At 40.3% G+C, this 17,454-nt stretch overlaps 1 protein-coding gene across 3 annotated transcripts; it reads right to left on the reverse strand.

The window, feature by feature from the left end:
- Window positions 1-6,361: 6,361 nt before the first annotated feature.
- RBM46 (RNA binding motif protein 46) lies at window positions 6,362-15,670 on the reverse strand. 3 transcript variants are annotated; one of them, XM_052690367.1, is made up of 6 exons: window positions 15,327-15,670; window positions 13,641-13,799; window positions 13,193-13,351; window positions 11,721-12,188; window positions 10,510-11,292; window positions 6,362-7,316 (listed from the first exon to the last, which is right to left on the reverse strand). In XM_052690367.1, exons 2-6 carry the CDS (start codon window positions 13,786-13,788, stop codon window positions 7,291-7,293), a joined length of 1,584 nt encoding a protein of 527 aa, XP_052546327.1. In that variant the 5' UTR covers window positions 13,789-13,799; window positions 15,327-15,670; the 3' UTR covers window positions 6,362-7,290. The 3 variants fall into 3 exon arrangements, with proteins under 3 accessions (XP_052546327.1, XP_052546329.1, XP_052546328.1); XM_052690369.1 differs by lacking the exon at window positions 13,641-13,799 and having other exon boundaries at window positions 15,353-15,670; XM_052690368.1 differs by lacking the exon at window positions 13,641-13,799 and having other exon boundaries at window positions 15,327-15,669.
- Window positions 15,671-17,454: the final 1,784 nt, after the last annotated feature.

Here is a 17,454-nt window from a genome sequence, read left to right on the forward strand (position 1 = left end):
TACTGTGGAAGAATAGTCAATGAAAGAAGAGAATGAAGGTAAATACACCAAGTTAAGGTCTACAGAATTATGCAGAAGCAATGAAGCAAGAAGAATCTAAAGAGAGCTGACAAGTAAAGAGGCACAGCTTGAGATACAGCTTGTTAAGCTGCCCTGGAAATTAGGCCAAAACAAGTAGATGTTCTCTTTCTCAAGGCTTTTTTTTAATATATTGGTTTTTTGTATGACTCACTAGTAACCCCTCTGCAACCTCCTGTAACCTATACTCTTTCCTACAAGTCAGCATGTGTCAGTGGAAGCTGAAGTACCATAACAGCTTTCTGAAGCCCCTCTTCTGCAGAAGGGCTCCCTCAGCTCATCTTGTTCATCTACACTTTGTCATCTGATGCTTCTGTCAGAAAAGGACTGAAAAGGTGGCTATCAACTATAAGAAACCTTTTCCCCTCATGGTCGTGGAGGAACAGGAAGGTAGGAACTCTTGTACTGTTATGGGAGGCTACGTTCCATGCCCTCCCTCGAGCACAGTTTTTGATTTGAGATGTCTGGAACTTAGAATTATAGTGGTCTTTCCAATCTTAATGACTCTAAATTCACCAAGTCCAACCACCAACCCACCTCCATCATGCCCAGAAACCACATCCCTCAGTGCCACATCCACATGCCTCTTGAACACCCCCAGGGATGGTGACTTCACCACCCTGCTGGGCATCCTTTTCCAATGCCTCACTACTCTTTCTAAGAAATTCTTCCTAATATCCAGCCTGACCAAACTTGCAGCAGGTCTGAATCCGTGGCCTTTCTTTGGTGCTTTTCCTGCAGCCTAAAGGGCTGAATTGCAGAACACTGAACTAAACAAAAGGAAAAAAGAGTCCGTTTAGAAGAATGAAGATCATGAAGAAAGCTCTGAAACATCACCAGGTTGAGTGTCTCAAGGAGGAAAGTAAAGATGATGAGATGCAGTGAATGTTTTACAGCTCTCCTGTGCACAGCTGGCTTAGCCACCACTGCAATCTCATGTGTTTGCCAGTAGTCTGTTTGTTTATTCCAAAGATGTCATTTTGCTTTCAGACTCATTGGCTTAAGCTGCCTTACTTCCTCTGAGTCGTGAGGAGCTATTATCTATCCAAGGGAGACAGAAAGGAGTGCTGAGGCATTTGAATTTTTTATCAGAACAGCTTTTTCAAAAAGAAGACAGCTTGTTTCCTGCAGCAGTCAGAAGATCGAGTACCTGTTAATATTAGTTATGTTACACTGTTGATTAACAGCTACTGCGTGCAATTACTGAAGTATGTTCAGTTATTCCTGAAATAGTGAATAAGTTAACCATAATTTGTCCTTCAATGCTGTAATGCATTTATGCCTTATCCACATTAAGATTGTTCAGGCAGGATATTATTTATAGTCAGACATTTGCTTATCCTAGCATTCTGAATCGTAAAAATCCAACAAGCTTAAAACAAGCTATGAGGCAGCTATTCATGCAAATGCAATTAAAAATGTTTGCTGGTACTTAGATTTTTGCTAATAAATTCTTTCATAAACTTTCAAACAAGATAATAAAATTGCACTGAGCTCTGCTGTTGCTCCTCTCCAGGCTGCTTGTAAACTCCTATTTGTTTAGATGCCTTCCCTACCTCTATCGGCTTCCTCTTTTTTTAGTTTCTTTCCCTCCTTTCCTTCTTCCCTCTTTTCTTTCTTTCTCCCTTTCCTTTCCCTCTTTATTCCTTCCCTTTTCCTCACTTCTTTTTCTTTCTTTCCTTCCCCTCCTGGGACAGGAGCAGCTCATGAGCAATGTGATGCAGGTCCTAACAGAGCTAAATACAGTTGATCTTCACCTGCTTCACAGCTCACTAGGGTACCCCTGCAGTTTACTCATAGTGCTAAGTAGGTTTGAGTTTCCTGAGGAAGGGGAGCTCTCAAAGAGCTTTTATTTTATTTTATAAAAAATACCCTCCCTGTGAGAGAAACCAGGAGTTTTTGCAATGAAGTACTGCCTCTGTTCAAAGCTAGGCAGCCCTGATCCAAATTTTGTTGCAGTATTTGGCACTGTGCAGATTTTGATACCTTTCTGGCATGTTACTGGACTTGCTCCAACTAAATTCACTGATGTGTATGTGTGCTGCTGGGTGAACTGGGTAATGAAGTTTTCTCTGGTTTTACTTCTGCACTTTGACAGCCTAAATCCTTGGATGGGATGAATAAACAAAACCAACACAATTTCAAGGTAGTTGAAAACAGTATGCTTTTTTGAAGAGAAAAAACATAGTTAAAGTTTTCATAAATGTTAAAGAGCGTGGGTAGTTTTCTCTCATGACTGTTGCTTTAGACAAGAGGTGGCTTTTTCTTTTCCTTTCTCTAGTCAAAAAACAAACTTTTTTTATCAGTGTTCCTCTGATCATAGTCTGTACTATAAGACTTAAGGCACTGGTGCTCTCCACACCCATGAGAAAGCTTTTGCCACAGATGAGCTGTTGTACATTTTCCAACATACCTCCCTCCTCTGCATAGAGACACTAACAACTAAACATCTTGGATTCTAGAAAGAATGTAAGCTTCAGCCTAAACCAACTGAAATGGGGCACTCTGACACCACTGTGTGGTCCTCATAATCTGTGTTATCCTGTAACATCTTGAGATGACCTTTTTGCACATACCTGATCCCTTCTTTGCCATTTAACTCCTTCTTAGTCAGATCCACTTCATTTCTGAAAGAGTTGTGACACCTCAGGACAGCCCAGGATCCAGGAGTTGTATCCTTCCTCTTGCATCCTGTCTTTCTAGAACCTCTGGAGCTCTTCTTTTTGGGATACTAATTTTGTCTTCATTAGAGTAACACTGTCAGTATCACAGCCCAGAGGCAGACTCATAAAGATCATACAGGGGTGAGATGCTTCTTTTTGTTTCTTAAGATGCTTCTTTTTCATTTGCTGTTGGCTTGACAAATACCCAATTTCCATTTGTTCAGAAAGCTGACCATTCTATCACTTGAAATGTTTTGGCTTCTCCTTCCAAATCAATTCAGTGAATACCATTCCTGACACTCTAGTCCTCTGTTATTCATTCAGACACTGTGAATCTCCAGCTCTGCAAGCATCATTTGACTTGCTATTTGTTTTTTATACTCTTAGTGCACACTTCCCTCTGCAGGAAAATTGAAGTCAGTAGCAGCTGTAGCCTGTGGCAGCACTGTACAACCTGAAGTGTTAATTCCTACAGTTAAATCTACACAAATGGGTACTTGATTATGGCCAGCTGCTCTTGTGTTGTTGTCATGTTTTGAGTATTTCTCCATCAAGGTAATTCCAATGAGTTTCACAGATTTTCATTGGCTCTTGAGAGCAAATAAGTACCCTGCCAATATCCACACAGAATATTCTAGCTCTGGTTGAAACTGTTTATCAATATTAACCTCCTTGTGATGTTAGATGAGAGAGGCTGGGGGGAGGGAGAGAAAGAACACCTCTACGTCAGTAATACTCGGCCACAACTTTCTAAAGGAACTTGCCTTCCTGCCTGAATTGTAACATACAGACCTGCCTCAGTGAGCTGCAGCCATTCTGAATGCTCCTGGCTCTTGCACTGGAAGCTTCTATCACTGTCACAAAATAGTTGGCACAATCAGAAACTAAGTCCTGTGCCTGAATGACTTGCCCTCCCCATCTAAAAATGGCAACATTCTGCCTATCCACCACCAGCGTAAAAGTACGGAGTATGATCACTAGAATTTGATCTGTACAGACAGTACTGTACTCAAGGGGTATTGCTCTGTGTTATTCACCTCTTTCAAGTCTAAAACTTCATCTGCTACCTTAGCTAAAAGCATCACTGCATTGTCAAATTGTGAGACTAGAACTGAGACAGTCTGCAAAAACAAGATAGTTCTTCTTGAAAATACACAGGTGCCCTCACACTTCTTGAAATTTCACCCACCTCTGAGCAATACATAAGATATTCTTCCAATTCTATGCATGTATTTGCACTTGAGAGTCCTAAAAATTCTGCCTGCTTTGTCGGTGGTTGTTCAATTATTCTGTGTGTTGCTTACATTTTTGTAGACAGAAAAGCCTCTGTACAAGACAAGGACAAAACTAGTAACAATTAAGCCCTTCTGCATGAAGGTCAAAGCTGTGTCAGTTGGATGGAACGCCATTTAAGCAAAAACTAAGCTGCTACTGAAATATACTTGAATAATTTTTGCCAAATAATGGCTCTCCATTGCAGTTTTGCAGTAGCCTATGCCTGTATGGCCATGTAGTTTTGGAAAAGGCCAGCTCTCACTATATGTGCCAGGCACCATTCCTGATACCCTGCTGGCATCTTTATGGCTTGAGTGCTCCTTTCACAAGGTGATGTAGGCTCTGCCACCTGCAGATGTTATAGGTTTTAGTTACATTAATACCAGTGTAAGCAGGTCACGCTGTAGTGGAAATGCCAAGTCACAGTCTGAAGCAGTGATCGAGCACCTGGTGGGAAGGCAGGGCCAATCCATGGCAGCTCAGGTGCACGCAGTGCACATGAGTGACTGGAAGGGGTGAAGGATGCTCTAAATGACTACTCTAAATTTTGTCTTGGCACTTTTGGCCTACTAGGGTTCTAACTGCAGGACACTTGCAGCTACCGCTGCTAAACCATCATTTGTTTTTCTTCCCTCTCCTGTTAAGCTGAAGAACAAACAGCTTGAGGAGATGTTTACCTGGTCATTATTGTTATGAACAGCAGCTGTATGAAACAAATCAGAGAGAAATGATACCTGTAAAACAACTGACTTCTTGAGTGCTGCTTTTACCTCAAGATTTTTAACCTAATGATCACCAGCTGCCTTGCTTTTTCATGTCATTTTCTATTTGAAATAATGTTGTATGAGTTTAGCAGTTCCCATCATTGGACAGTACACTGGCTGCTGGTGACAAATGGCCTTAGTTTTCCCCATCCTAACAAAAAAAAAAACAAACAAGGGTTGGGAGACTTCGGCTGCCCACAACCCAGTTGCTGCCCAGCACTGGCTTAACCACCTGTCATCAATGCCACAAGGCTGTAATAATGCTTTTTAAAAGCAAACAGAAGAAAAAAGTAAGATTAAGGATCAGTCTTTCTTACATAGGGCAAGTTTTTAAATGAAGTGAGCTTAGTATGAATCACATGCACACAACTTTGTTCTAAATGACCTCTACTTCCACAGGGCCTTTATTTGCTACAGCAAGCTTAAAGCAGGCTGCTTCTATTATGGTTATGTGTATAAATATGCACAGCTCTGCTTTTTGTCACAATTCTTTTAGAAGCAATACATGGGATTTTACAAAAGGCTAATAGTCTCTGGTGAGACTTTTATAAATATGGAAAATATACTCATGTTTTTAACACTAATTATGGAGACTGTTAGTGATGTACTCTAAACTTCCAAAAAATGCTGAATGACAGTAACCAAGTGCTGCTGCTGCTTCAGCTGCTTTTCTTACAACTTTGTTCTGATCTGGAAAACAAAGACCAAACAATGACTTGTGGCTGAAGGCTGTGCATAGCTCACATCTTCCCTGTTCTTGTTCCACTGACGCATTTGGTCATGCTTGTGTACAGTCAAACTTACAAGAAATACTTCAAATAATTGTGAAGGTACCTGTCCACACTAGTAATGATGGGAATTCCTGGCTTGCAGCAAACTTGATGGTTTTTTTTTTTTTTTTTTTTTTTTTGGCACCATAATCCTTCAAAATATGGGGCAAGTTACAATCCAAACAGCCCGAGGCTTCCTGCAGTACTGGCTAGCCCTTCACCCCCACCAGCCACAGACAATACCCAAATGAACATGCAGCTTCACTTTATTTGGGACAGAGCTCCCTTAATTAGCCAATAGCGCCATGTACACCCAAACTTCTGTAAGAAGGAGAGAACACTGTTTTATCAAGATCTTCTTGCACCTGTATTTTCGAGGTGTCTTTAAAGATGCCTATTTGAAAACCTTGCAATAAAAACATGGAACTCAGAGCAGACCAAAAGAAAGCTCACTGCAGCAATCTGCAAACTGCAATACTCAGGCTGAATGGCACAAGGACTTGGAAATTAGTTCTCCCATCCCTGTCAGCATAATGCTGAGTTATTTTACCCAAACACTGTTGGTTTTATTTTTTCTTTGTCTTGGTCTCAGGGGATTTAAATATGAAATAAAGCAAGCCTCCTCTTTCTTCCTCCCACATGAGCTTCATAGGAAACAGTAAGCCACCAAATTCAACTTCATGTTCAGCAAAGCACTTCAAACTGGAGCCTCTGGCCAAAGCTTCAACTACAAAAAGCAAAGTGAATGCTACAGAGTCAGTTTGCAAATGTTCTACATGTAAAATTCTAGTATTCAAGTACACACACCAAATGCTAACAGCATGAATTTAATGTCCAAATTCAAATGAAGAAGTAAAATACAGTATTAAACATTAAAATTCACAACGCTTGTAACAACTATGTAGCTATCATTAAATATAAATAACATTTAGGTAGATCAAAAAAGGCAATATATTGATGAAACATCCAACTGTAATGTTTGACTGCATTAAGAAAAGTTATTCAACTTAAAGCACTCAATTGCATTGTTTTCTATCTACTTTTTTCCTCCAACCAGCTTTCCAAGTTTAAAAAAAAAAGCTTACAACATCACTTGTACAGGTTGTGTCATTATATCCTTAGTCTTGATCAGGAGCTGAAAGCATTTACCCAGTTTTAAAGGAGACAGATCCACTTTTGAAACAAAGTAAAAGAAACAAAATTAATGACATCTCTTTAGAAGGAAACGTTTGTAGGAAATGTTCTTCCTATAAAATGTGTGCTGTTACAGAAGCAAATCTTTGTGTGGTATTTCATACTACAGCCACTAACAGAAATATCAGGAGTTGCTTTTGCTTGAAAAGGCAGCACTGGCAGCACTGGCTTTTAAATGTGTACTTAAGATTACTTGCAACACAATCTTAAAAAATACTCTGACTGAAATTCATAATACAAGTGGGCAGGAGTCATACTAAACTGTTTCAACACTAAAAAGAGGCTACTGTTGTAGAAACTACTATAGGTAATGAAATCTTTTAAGCAATTACCTTTAAAACAAATTTAATCTAAGTAAAACAATTTTTTAACATTGAATTGCACTCATCTTCCAAAGTTTAAAACACGTCCTTTTGAAAAATCCTTCAGCAGGTAACATGAGATCTGAATTTCCAGTAATCACGCAGCAGTGTGGTATTCTTCCTTTCGTGGCAAGATTCAAAGTAACAACTACCAAATTTTTCAACTGCTCAACTTCAGGGCAATTCAAGCTGAGTTAGGTGTACAGCTGTCTGCAGAAGAGGAAAAAAGAGGGGGGGAGGAGAAGAAAAAGAGACAATTTCAGCACGCATACTGCATTACCTATTCAAAGATGGACTTAAGGATGTAACAAAGCATTTGATGCCTCATCCCACTGCTGCATTCTTTCCTCTGCCCCCCAAGATCAATTGAAATCCTTAAGTAAGGTTTTCAGTCAACAGTTTAAGCAACATCAGATAGGACCTCACAGAAAACAGAATTATAAATTGAGAGCTTAATTTCAGTTTCTTTTTCCCTTTCATTATGTAAGTTTCTAGCAAGCTTATCCTGAAATAAAGTTCTTTGGTCCCGAAGACTTTCTCAGACCCTATCTTTAACAAACAAGCTTTAAAATAGTGACCCTTTGCTTCACCTTCCCTGAAAGCAACGTATTAATGAAGACTATTTTAATATGTATATTAGATCCTTGTTTTACTACAGTTTAATTTGTTACATCTAACAGTCCGAGCAGCAGCCTTTCATATTAAGCCTTTTGACTGAGGTGTACATCTGCTACTAAGAACCAAGTTCTGCCAGATGTGCTTCGTAAACTGTCTTCAACACAATCAACTGACCAGAAAAGGGCACTAAACCCACTTCTAGTTTGAAGTGACTGACTCAATTCACTCAGCTTATTTTATATACACACATGGTCCAACCTCGTTCCGTCTTTCCTTTTCTTCAAGTTCTCCTACCTACCACAGGCTCAGATTTAAAAGTTTGCATTCCCTGACTGCAAGCAGCAGGACCAGAAAAATGATCTGATCTTCAGGACAAATCCTGGGTGAGTAAGATTAGAAGCTTCCAGCAGCAAAGTTAACATTAAGCACTGATTTAGCACTCCCTTATAAGCTTTTAAGTCCAGTCCCATGACACTAAAACAGTAATCCCCATTTTAAAAATGAAAGAGGCCTCAGCAGTGACAGATATCCACACTTACTGAAATTCATTACTTAAATTTCTGCAAATCAGGGAAGGAATGCAGTATTTCTTTTACGTGGAACTGGCTGCCCCGGGAAATAGTCCAAATAGCACTGCAATCAAACTCCAGTTCTTAATATAAATCTGAACTTGGAAGCTGGAACACTGAGTGATTCTAAGTATATAAAACATAATTCCTTTTTTGCTTGTATACATCACGACAATTGACACCATCAGGCGGGTCTATTTTAAAATAATGCAGTATCTATATACCCATAAAATAATACCCATGCAATTGCATGAACCAAACAGAAGCACGATTTCACAGACAGCATACTAGAAAGACCTGCTCCATTTCCATACTGGAAAACATACTGCTCCATTTCTGAGGGAAATTTCTGCTAAAAGCTGACAGCACCAAGGCGTCAGGCAGCATCAAGAGACCAATTTGAAGTGAGATTCAAAAACAACAAAAGACAATCTCATCTTTGAGAGATGTCTCAATTTTCTTTCTGTTCTGTTCCCTTCTCCTCTCTGCGCCGTGGAACAGTGAGGTGTCCCCTTCTGGAGCTTCAGCACATGGCCACGCTCCACTTCTTCCCTTCTCTCAACTGCACACCTACACTCATCATTTCCTCATATTTCAACAAACCCGATTTTTTGTTTTTAAACTTTCTTCCTCTGTTCATCTTTCAGTGAAACTCGAAGTCTGTGTTTTACTCGGGTCATTTTCAAAATATCCAGGTGACACCAAGTGGAAGGTTGTTGTACTGCTGTCTGTTCAGGACTACTGTATATGGCAACAAGCAAGTACAGTTACTTCAAAACACAAATCCCTTTTTAAAAGCAGTGCTTTGCACTAGGTACAGGAGATCACTCATGTAATTAGTGGGAGACTATCCAGATTTTAGGTATCTTGTAACAGTGCTGATTAAAAAAAACCTGCTGTTTTACCTTACAGCAGAGTAAGAAGAGTTCAATACATACTTCTAATTTTTTTAAGCTTGTTTTCATTCTAGATTTGCCCACAGCTGTGAATAGTCATTCTCAGACCAACAGCCTCCTGTAGTTGTTCCTGCAATTCTTTCCTGTACTTTCTGAGTACAGGAGGAAAAAATCAGTTTGTAAGAGTAGCTGTAAGCCACAAGATGGGTAGATATGCATGGCTGAGCACAGAATGTGAAGCTGCCACTGCTCTCGTTTAAAGAACAAGCTAAGCTCTCATCCCTATTTCCAGTTTAAAAATCTTCTTGCATTTGGGGTTACACAGGTTATTAAAGGTACAACTCTAAAAAGAAACAGGCACTAATGTTCACAAAACCTGGTGCAGCTTTTATAAATAAAATTTTAATGTTTTGTTATTAAAAATATATAATTCTCTTCACGTTGACCATTAGCCTCTTGGAGGTGACCAATTCATGCAAACTGAACAGATTGCTGCTGAAGTGAAGACAGTGCATTAGGCTTTGGGTTTCAGAGATTCCTTCTCTTCTAAGACCTTTTGGGCATGCAAAATCAAAGACAATGAGAAACAGGATTCTACACACTAAGAAAAGGATTGCTTTCGTTTCACAGTCAAGTCTAAATTAAGTCTGCTACAAACTGCATTTAAAACAAACAAACAAAAAAAAACACCATAAAAAAAAATTCACTGCAGCACAAAGAAAATTCCAGAATAATTGCTTAGTGATAGTATTAGGAAGAAAAGAGTATCAACACTATCTTAACAGTTTGCTATCCAGCAGTACCTTTTCCAACCCACTAAACAGGAGAGAAGAGTGGAAAAAATTGAGAGCACAAGCAGGGGAGAGGAGAGGAATATAGCAGGTATGGCTCTTCAACAACCTTAAGATCTGTTTACCTAAGCTCTTAAATTCTGATTTCTTCTAGAATGAAGCTTGATCAAATGAAGACCACAACCACTAATACCTAGAAATCAGTTCTGTGTTTTGGATGCTTCAGTATTACAGAAGAACTGAAAAATACCGAGCAGGAACTAGATGTCAAATGGAACATCTTACCTTATTCATTTCTACGGAGCAGCAGCAGTAACGTACTGTCAGCAATTTAGTGACCGCTTTCTCAGTTATGAAAAGCTTTTATCACAGGAACTTATAATATCAAAAATATCTTCTTATAGTAGGCACATTGACTTTAAGATAACAAATGTGAGCGAAGATATCCAAAAATAGATGCAGAGAACAATGTTAAATAAACTCTCCTAGCTTTGGTTCTTAGGAACTACTCAAAAGCACTTATGCTTACCTAGATGCAGAAGTGCCATCTGCGCTGCCAATTCCCTCGCATCTTCCAGTGTGGTACAGAGTTTGTGTGACATGAAGCAGCTCTGCGAACCATCTGCAATACTCGGAAGAAGCACCTTGCACACCAAATGGATTTTCCCATCCTGACTTGTGGTTGAGTACAAGTAGTATTCTGGTGGCAACCAGTTATTTTTGTAGCAAAAGTAATCCAGACGCATCACAGCAGAACTGAAGTAACTGGATTTTAGAGAATACATGCTAATTGGAATAAGCTTTACTCCTGGAAGAAATGGGTATGGATACCATTCAAGTTCAGGAGAGCTCGGACTGTGCTGACCATTAAGGCTGAGAGAAAGACTTGCAGGTTTCTCTACGGATTTTTGGTGACTGTCTTCTCTGCTAGGAATTTCCATGAGATTCTCAGAACAGGGGCTTACATGACCATTAAGGTGTTGCTTCCAAGTACTTTCTTTGTTAACTGGCTTTGCCAGAGTTACTTCGATGCTGGCTCCATCAATGCACTTTCCATTCATCACAGACATGGCAGCAACTGCATCCTCTCGGTTGTAGAAATGCACAAACGCATAGTCTCTCAACTTCTTTACACGTTCAACTACTCGTGGCTTGAACTTGTTGAATTCAGCTTTAATTGTGTCCTCCGTAGTAGAAATCATTAAGTTTCTTACATACAATACTTTAACTCTCCGCATTGTTTCTGCATCAACTTCTTTCTCTGGGCATGCCCAATCGACTTGAACTGCACGACCCCAGAGCTGGAACGTTCCTACAGCAAAGAAGGACAACATCAGTAAAAAAAGATGAAAACAACAATCATTCTTATACACTAGCTTTAGAAAAAGCAAACAAATATGATGTGTAACACGTGGAACAGCAGCGTTTGTTGTCTGCTTGTACTTAAGCAAAATGTGTCAGAGACTACTAGCCGAAACAATGAACGAAGTAAGTGGCAAAATGCAACCTTACAACCCCTTGTGTGGACGGGAGTCACGCTGCCCAGTTTCCTTTTTAACTTCACCTTTACCTATTCCCTCCTCTTTCAATACTTTCAATCCCTTCTACTTTCCATTCCACAAATAAGCCCCTTCCAAAACGATACGCTTAAAATGGTTTTCTAAAAAGGGGCTCACACCCCTTCACCTCTACTCCCCCAAAAACACCGTCCTCCAAAACTTTTCTTGAACACAGATTTACCTGGGAGTAGCCTCCTTCTAGCCATTGCAGCTGCTCTGTGGGACTCATATTCTACAAAAGCAAATCCACGATTTTTAGTTCTGTCTGTGGCATCTGGACAAACAATGACATCCACCACTCCTTCTGTAATTCTTTTCATTTCTTTTAGTATTTCTTCTTTCTTCTTTTCTCTTGGAATTGCTCCGATAAATAGTCTGCAGTTGTCCAAGCTTATGCAGACACCAATAAATCTCCCTGGACGAATTTCATAATTATTAAGAATCTTGATGGCTAGCTGGGCATCCTCTTTAGTGGTGTACATCACAAAAGCAAAGCCTCGATTCTCACCACTGAATTCCATCATCAGCCTGAGCTCATAGATCTTTCCAGCTCTCTCGAAAAGAGGGACCAATTCATCTTCATAAATGTTACGAGGGATCTTACCCACAAAAACTTCACACCCACGAGGTGGTGGAGGACCTTTCCAACCTTAAAAAGTTCAGCAAAAAAATCTTAGGACAAGTATCACAGTCACACCATCACACAACACACTTTGGCTATCAGTTGTTGGTTTTTAACTGCTGTATTTGTATCTTTTTAGATTTTGAAAGCTTAAATACTAATTGTGCTAACAGAATCTTTAACATTCATCTGCTTCTTTCCCTTGAACTTGTATGACAAGCCACTGCAACCAGCATTACTTAAAACAGTGTTTTAAATAGCAACAAGTCAGTTGCAAGAGTCCGCATTTAAATCATTTTTTACTTCTCAAAACTGCCTGATACATATTCATACATCAAATGTAATTGCTAGAGAGAGAACTTGCTGTATTTTCTACTTGTAACATTGGGAGTTACAAACATTTACCTGCACTTCTTGCCCATTTTTTAGGAAGTTTTAGTCAGAGTCCCCAGTGCCTGTATTTTTTCCCCCCAATGCCATTCAAAAGGTCTGAACATTTTGGTTCCACCTTCTCCGTTCATCCACTATAAAAAGACACCCTACGAAGGTACAATATGGGACAATCTTTTTTTTTCAGTGGCCAAAAACCATGAGCATTTTTCCTCTTAAAAAGAGATCAGTTTTCACAGGTTGGAGCCATATTCTCCAGGAAAAAAAGTAATAATACAAAGTTCCACAGAACAGATCAGTGCTTCTGGCCCTTCTGGTCCTCAAGGATATGCCTGAACATATGTGTATGGTCCTTCATTTACATCTCTGCCATACGCACTGATAGACATGTTCAATAATGCCATCCTAAACTAGAAATAAAGCCCAAATTCAGCATGAAAGATTATAACTATTTTAATAAGTTAAGGGTAGAAGTAGATAAACCCACCTTCCAGAGTTCTCAAGATCAAAAATAAAAAAGCCATCAGGTTCAACAGAGAAGTAGTGGACCAGAAAGCACATTCCTGACATACACAGAAATACAGCATAGCTATCCTTACAGAAAACATACTTCAATTTTATTACCTCAAAAAAATGCTTACCTGGTGGAGGCCCACCAAATTTTCTTTGCCCATTTTCTTGAATCATGGTGTACCCAGTCTTGTCTAGTAGGGCCAGTAAGGCAGCAGCCTGATTACCACCTCTCATTTTGCCAGATTCACTTGTTGCAGCTGAACTCTCCTCATTCATGTCTGCAATAGCTTCAATAGAACATTATGGACATTTCAACTCAGATACTTAAAAGCTGCTGTTTACATACAGGAGCCACAGGGGCACAGAAACACGCACCATAGTTGGCTATTTCCTGTAGTTAAGGGTAGAAGTAGATAAACCCACCTTCCAGAGTTCTCAAGATCAAAATAAAAAAGTCATCAGGTTCAACAGAGAAGTAGTGGACCAGAAAGTACATTCCTGACATACACAGAAATACAGCATAGCTATCCTTACAGAAAACATACTTCAATTTTATTACCTCAAAGAAATGCTTACCTGGTGGAGGCCCATCAAATTTTCTTTGCCCATTTTCTTGAATCATGGTGTACCCAGTCTTGTCTAGTAGGGCCAGTAAGGCAGCAGCCTGATTACCACCTCTCATTTTGCCAGATTCACTTGTTGCAGCTGAACTCTCCTCATTCATGTCTGCAATAGCTTCAATAGAACATTATGGACATTTCAACTCAGATACTTAAAAGCTGCTGTTTACATACAGAAACCACAGGGGCAAAGAAACACACACCATAGTTGGCTATTTCCTGTGACTTCAGTGAGCAGCATAAAGCTGCAATCCTATGTGCAACTGGTATCATCTATGTACTTGATTTCAAAACATAGCAGTGAACTTTAACCAGCAACTATATATTCCATACTAAAGTTTTAATTTTATACAAGTCACATCACAGCTATTTTATAAATATGCTGTCTCTTCAAGTACAGTAGTGGATTACTTCATAAAGCTTGTCTCAGTTGTAAATGACCTAAATGCCATCTGCAGTGACAAAATCCACTCCCTTATCACTATATTTTACAGAAGCACCAGCGATTTTAAAACTGGGTATAAGTCCAAAGAAAACTTCCGAAATGCATTATGTTAATCAATTTAAAGAATTCAAAGAACTTAGTGACAAAAATAATTTACATGAAATCAGTATTTAATAAAACTTGGTGGAACTGTCTGTCAAAACTAAGGGACTGGGATTATTCCACTTCTGAGTTCCTCATTTTCATGCTCTTATCCACTTTCATCATGTTGGACTCGAAGATCTCTGGAGGCCCCTTCCAACCCCTACGATTCTGTGATTCCGTGAAAGCTAAGGAGCTTTACCAATAGAGTTGTTACTACTATGTCCACTATTTGATGGCATGTGAAGATCTCCTTTGGTTACTGTCATCTAGGTCACGGGGAACAAATCAGACCGAGAAGCCTATACAGTAATTTACGAACTTTTCTAGTCAATTAAAAAAAAATAACTTTAAAGTCAGATTCCTTTTCAAGGCCTTTCTTTCTCTCCTTGCCCTGTTTTCTATTCCCAAATTTTCTGCCTTGAGGTCTGCAAGACTTAGACAGGCAATCTTCAACACTTCAATCCCTTGCCCACATCCAAGCATATGCTCTTTATTCTCCAAAAAAATAATTAAAAAAACAAAACAAAACAAAACATGAGACACCTACATAGACATCATCTATAACTCCTTTTTTTTTTTTCATAACATCCCTTATATTTTAAACTTGCTTTATCAACAATAAGTTGAAGGTGAATTTTGCTTCACTAAGCAAAATCCTGAGGAACTCCCCACCTCCCTGGCAGTTACAATCCCATCCACTTTCTTCAGCCTGAAGCACAGCCGCTTGCTCCTCTTCAGCTTGCTGCTCTTTCTGCCCCTCACTGAGCCTTTCCTTCTGGCCCCATCGCACAAATACACACCGCTCTCTGCACAGCCTACTTCACACCCGCCTACGTGGCTTCCCAGCGCTGCCGGCCCCAAGCATCGCCACAACAACGCCGCACACCGCACACAACGCTGTCCCCCGCCTTCCGGCCTCCCGCTGAAGCCAGCACCCAGCCCCGCGGCACTTAGAAGCCCTACATCTCCCTCTGAAACCCTCCCGCGCCTCAGGCTACAGTCAGCCTTTAGAAATCGGCAAGAGGTTTTCACAAGACTCTACGCTATATTTACTTCTTTTTTTCTTCTTTTTCCCTCACCCCACCGCTCGGCGCAGCACGGCGCCGCCCGGCCCGAGCCCGCGGCCTAGCGGAGCTGGGCGGCAGGTGTAACTGCCGGGAGGCAGGAGCCAATCAGCGCCGGGCTCACAGCGGGGCACGGCGGGCGAGCGCTTTTAAAACGGGCGGGCGTTGGCTGAGGGAGGGCTGTCAGCGCGCGGCTGCCCCTGCGGCTCCCTCTGCAGCCCGGCCTGAGGCAGCGGAGCGGCTGCCGCCGTCAGAGGTTCCCCCTGTCTTCCGCACGCTCCCATCCCAGCTCCTGAGCTGCCATCCAAGTGCCTTGGGGTCTGAGCAAATGGAAGACGCTCACAGCCAAAATGCACTCATTGAAGACTTCTCCTCATGTACATCTTCCTTAAGCTGTAAAGGCAGAAGTGTTCTTCGTCAGCTAGAGAATCCCGAAAAACTACAAATATGCTCCTGAGCTTTTAGACGTGTATTTTTAAAGATGTACCACCAGAAATCTGTATTTCAGCACAGCGTGTCAGATACTCGCTATTTCAGCTTGCTTGGTTTTTATTTTCAAAGAGGAAGCTTTACTGTCTTTTTTAATCAATAATGGCTTGACACACTAATTGTTTTACAAATGATGTCTCGAGGTAATAGTGTGAATGGCCAGAATTGCTATTACCTTCAAGATTAAGGTACTCTTTTCCTTTCAGGTTATCTGATGGCTTATTGTTGTTTTTTACGGTTTCTAATTCAGCTGTGAAATCTCTAATAGGAACGAGTTTTGGGAGTGCCTTACAGTAAATGAAGTTTTGGGTGTTTGGCTGCAGCTCCGTGTCCTTGTTGCCTTGGAGCCTGCTCGCTTTCTAGTAGAAAACCCTATGTGCTCAGTTGCTACTGCTTGTGGAGAGAGCTGACAGAACGCAGACAGCAGCCTCTAATGAAAAACCTCTCACTCCTTTTCTCTGTGTTTCACCTATGTGACATCCTATGGGCAGATTACTGCTGGCTCTTGAACAGCTACCCAGCTGGAAATTTTAACTCATTGCAGTAATTACTGTCAGCAGCTTTCAAGGAAACACACAACTTTGCTGTCAGGTTTTTCTCTTTATGACGTGACAGAAATAAAATATCCAAAACGAGGTTTGCTTTGTTATTTCTTGTTAAACATCAAAGTCAGGCATAGGAACTAAAGATTCACTAGATTTTCTTGCTGACCTCTAGCCCTATTTAAAAGAAATTAAGATCCACAGGTGCTAATTGGGTAGTACAGCTCTCATTTTCCTCTTCTCCACAGGTGTTTGCTGTTTGTTTATTTCTCTCTGGCAATTGTTTGGTGTATTTTTTACTGAGAACAACTGTTTCTAACCTGTATTTGTCTCAGATTTTGCCACAGATTATCAAATGTGATAAAGTTTGAGCTGAATGTTTTCATGTGCTTTTTGTTGTTGTGGTTTTTTTTCTCCAATAATAAGGCAACGTTTACAGGGAATGCAGTATTCAGCGGTGTACCTCATAGCCTCAGGTCTTACAAACAGAGATTGCACCCGTGAAAGCATCTCATGACTAAAACAAAGCCATTTATTGAACCCAGACTGCATTCTCTGAAACACTGCTTTGCCTGTAGTGGAAGCAGAAGAATCCTCACCAAACCAACCCCTCAGTCAGTCATTTAAAAGTTAGTTAATTTTGATTATTTATGCAACATGCAGTTGTGTTAAGTAAGTTGGAGTAGTTGGAGGGGACAAGACTTCTCTATTCCTCCTCCACACAGGCGCTTCCTGCAGCAGATTCTACCTTGTTTTTATGTCTTCCCCTTTCTCTCACGTAGGACTGGACTGCATTGTGCATTCAGAGACGCAGCTCATATATCATTTGGAAAGCTGTGATAGAAGAAGGCTGATTAACATGCTAATAGCCATTTCTAGCAGTGACAGCTGCTCCCAACAAAGTGTTATTTCTCTCAGTTATAACAACGCTTTCCCTCCATAGAGAAATGCCATTCATCTAAATTAATGTCAAGTTTTGATTCACTTTTTTTTTTTTTTTTTAATGAAGATGTAGTAAAGCATAGCAAAAAGGGACCAGGTTCAGAAGGATGTTATTTATCAGAGTACATATTGCTTTACTGCTTC

Source organism: Tympanuchus pallidicinctus, unplaced genomic scaffold (genome assembly GCF_026119805.1).
Source record: "Tympanuchus pallidicinctus isolate F22 unplaced genomic scaffold, pur_lepc_1.0 scaffold26, whole genome shotgun sequence".
NCBI lineage: Eukaryota > Metazoa > Chordata > Aves > Galliformes > Phasianidae > Tympanuchus > Tympanuchus pallidicinctus.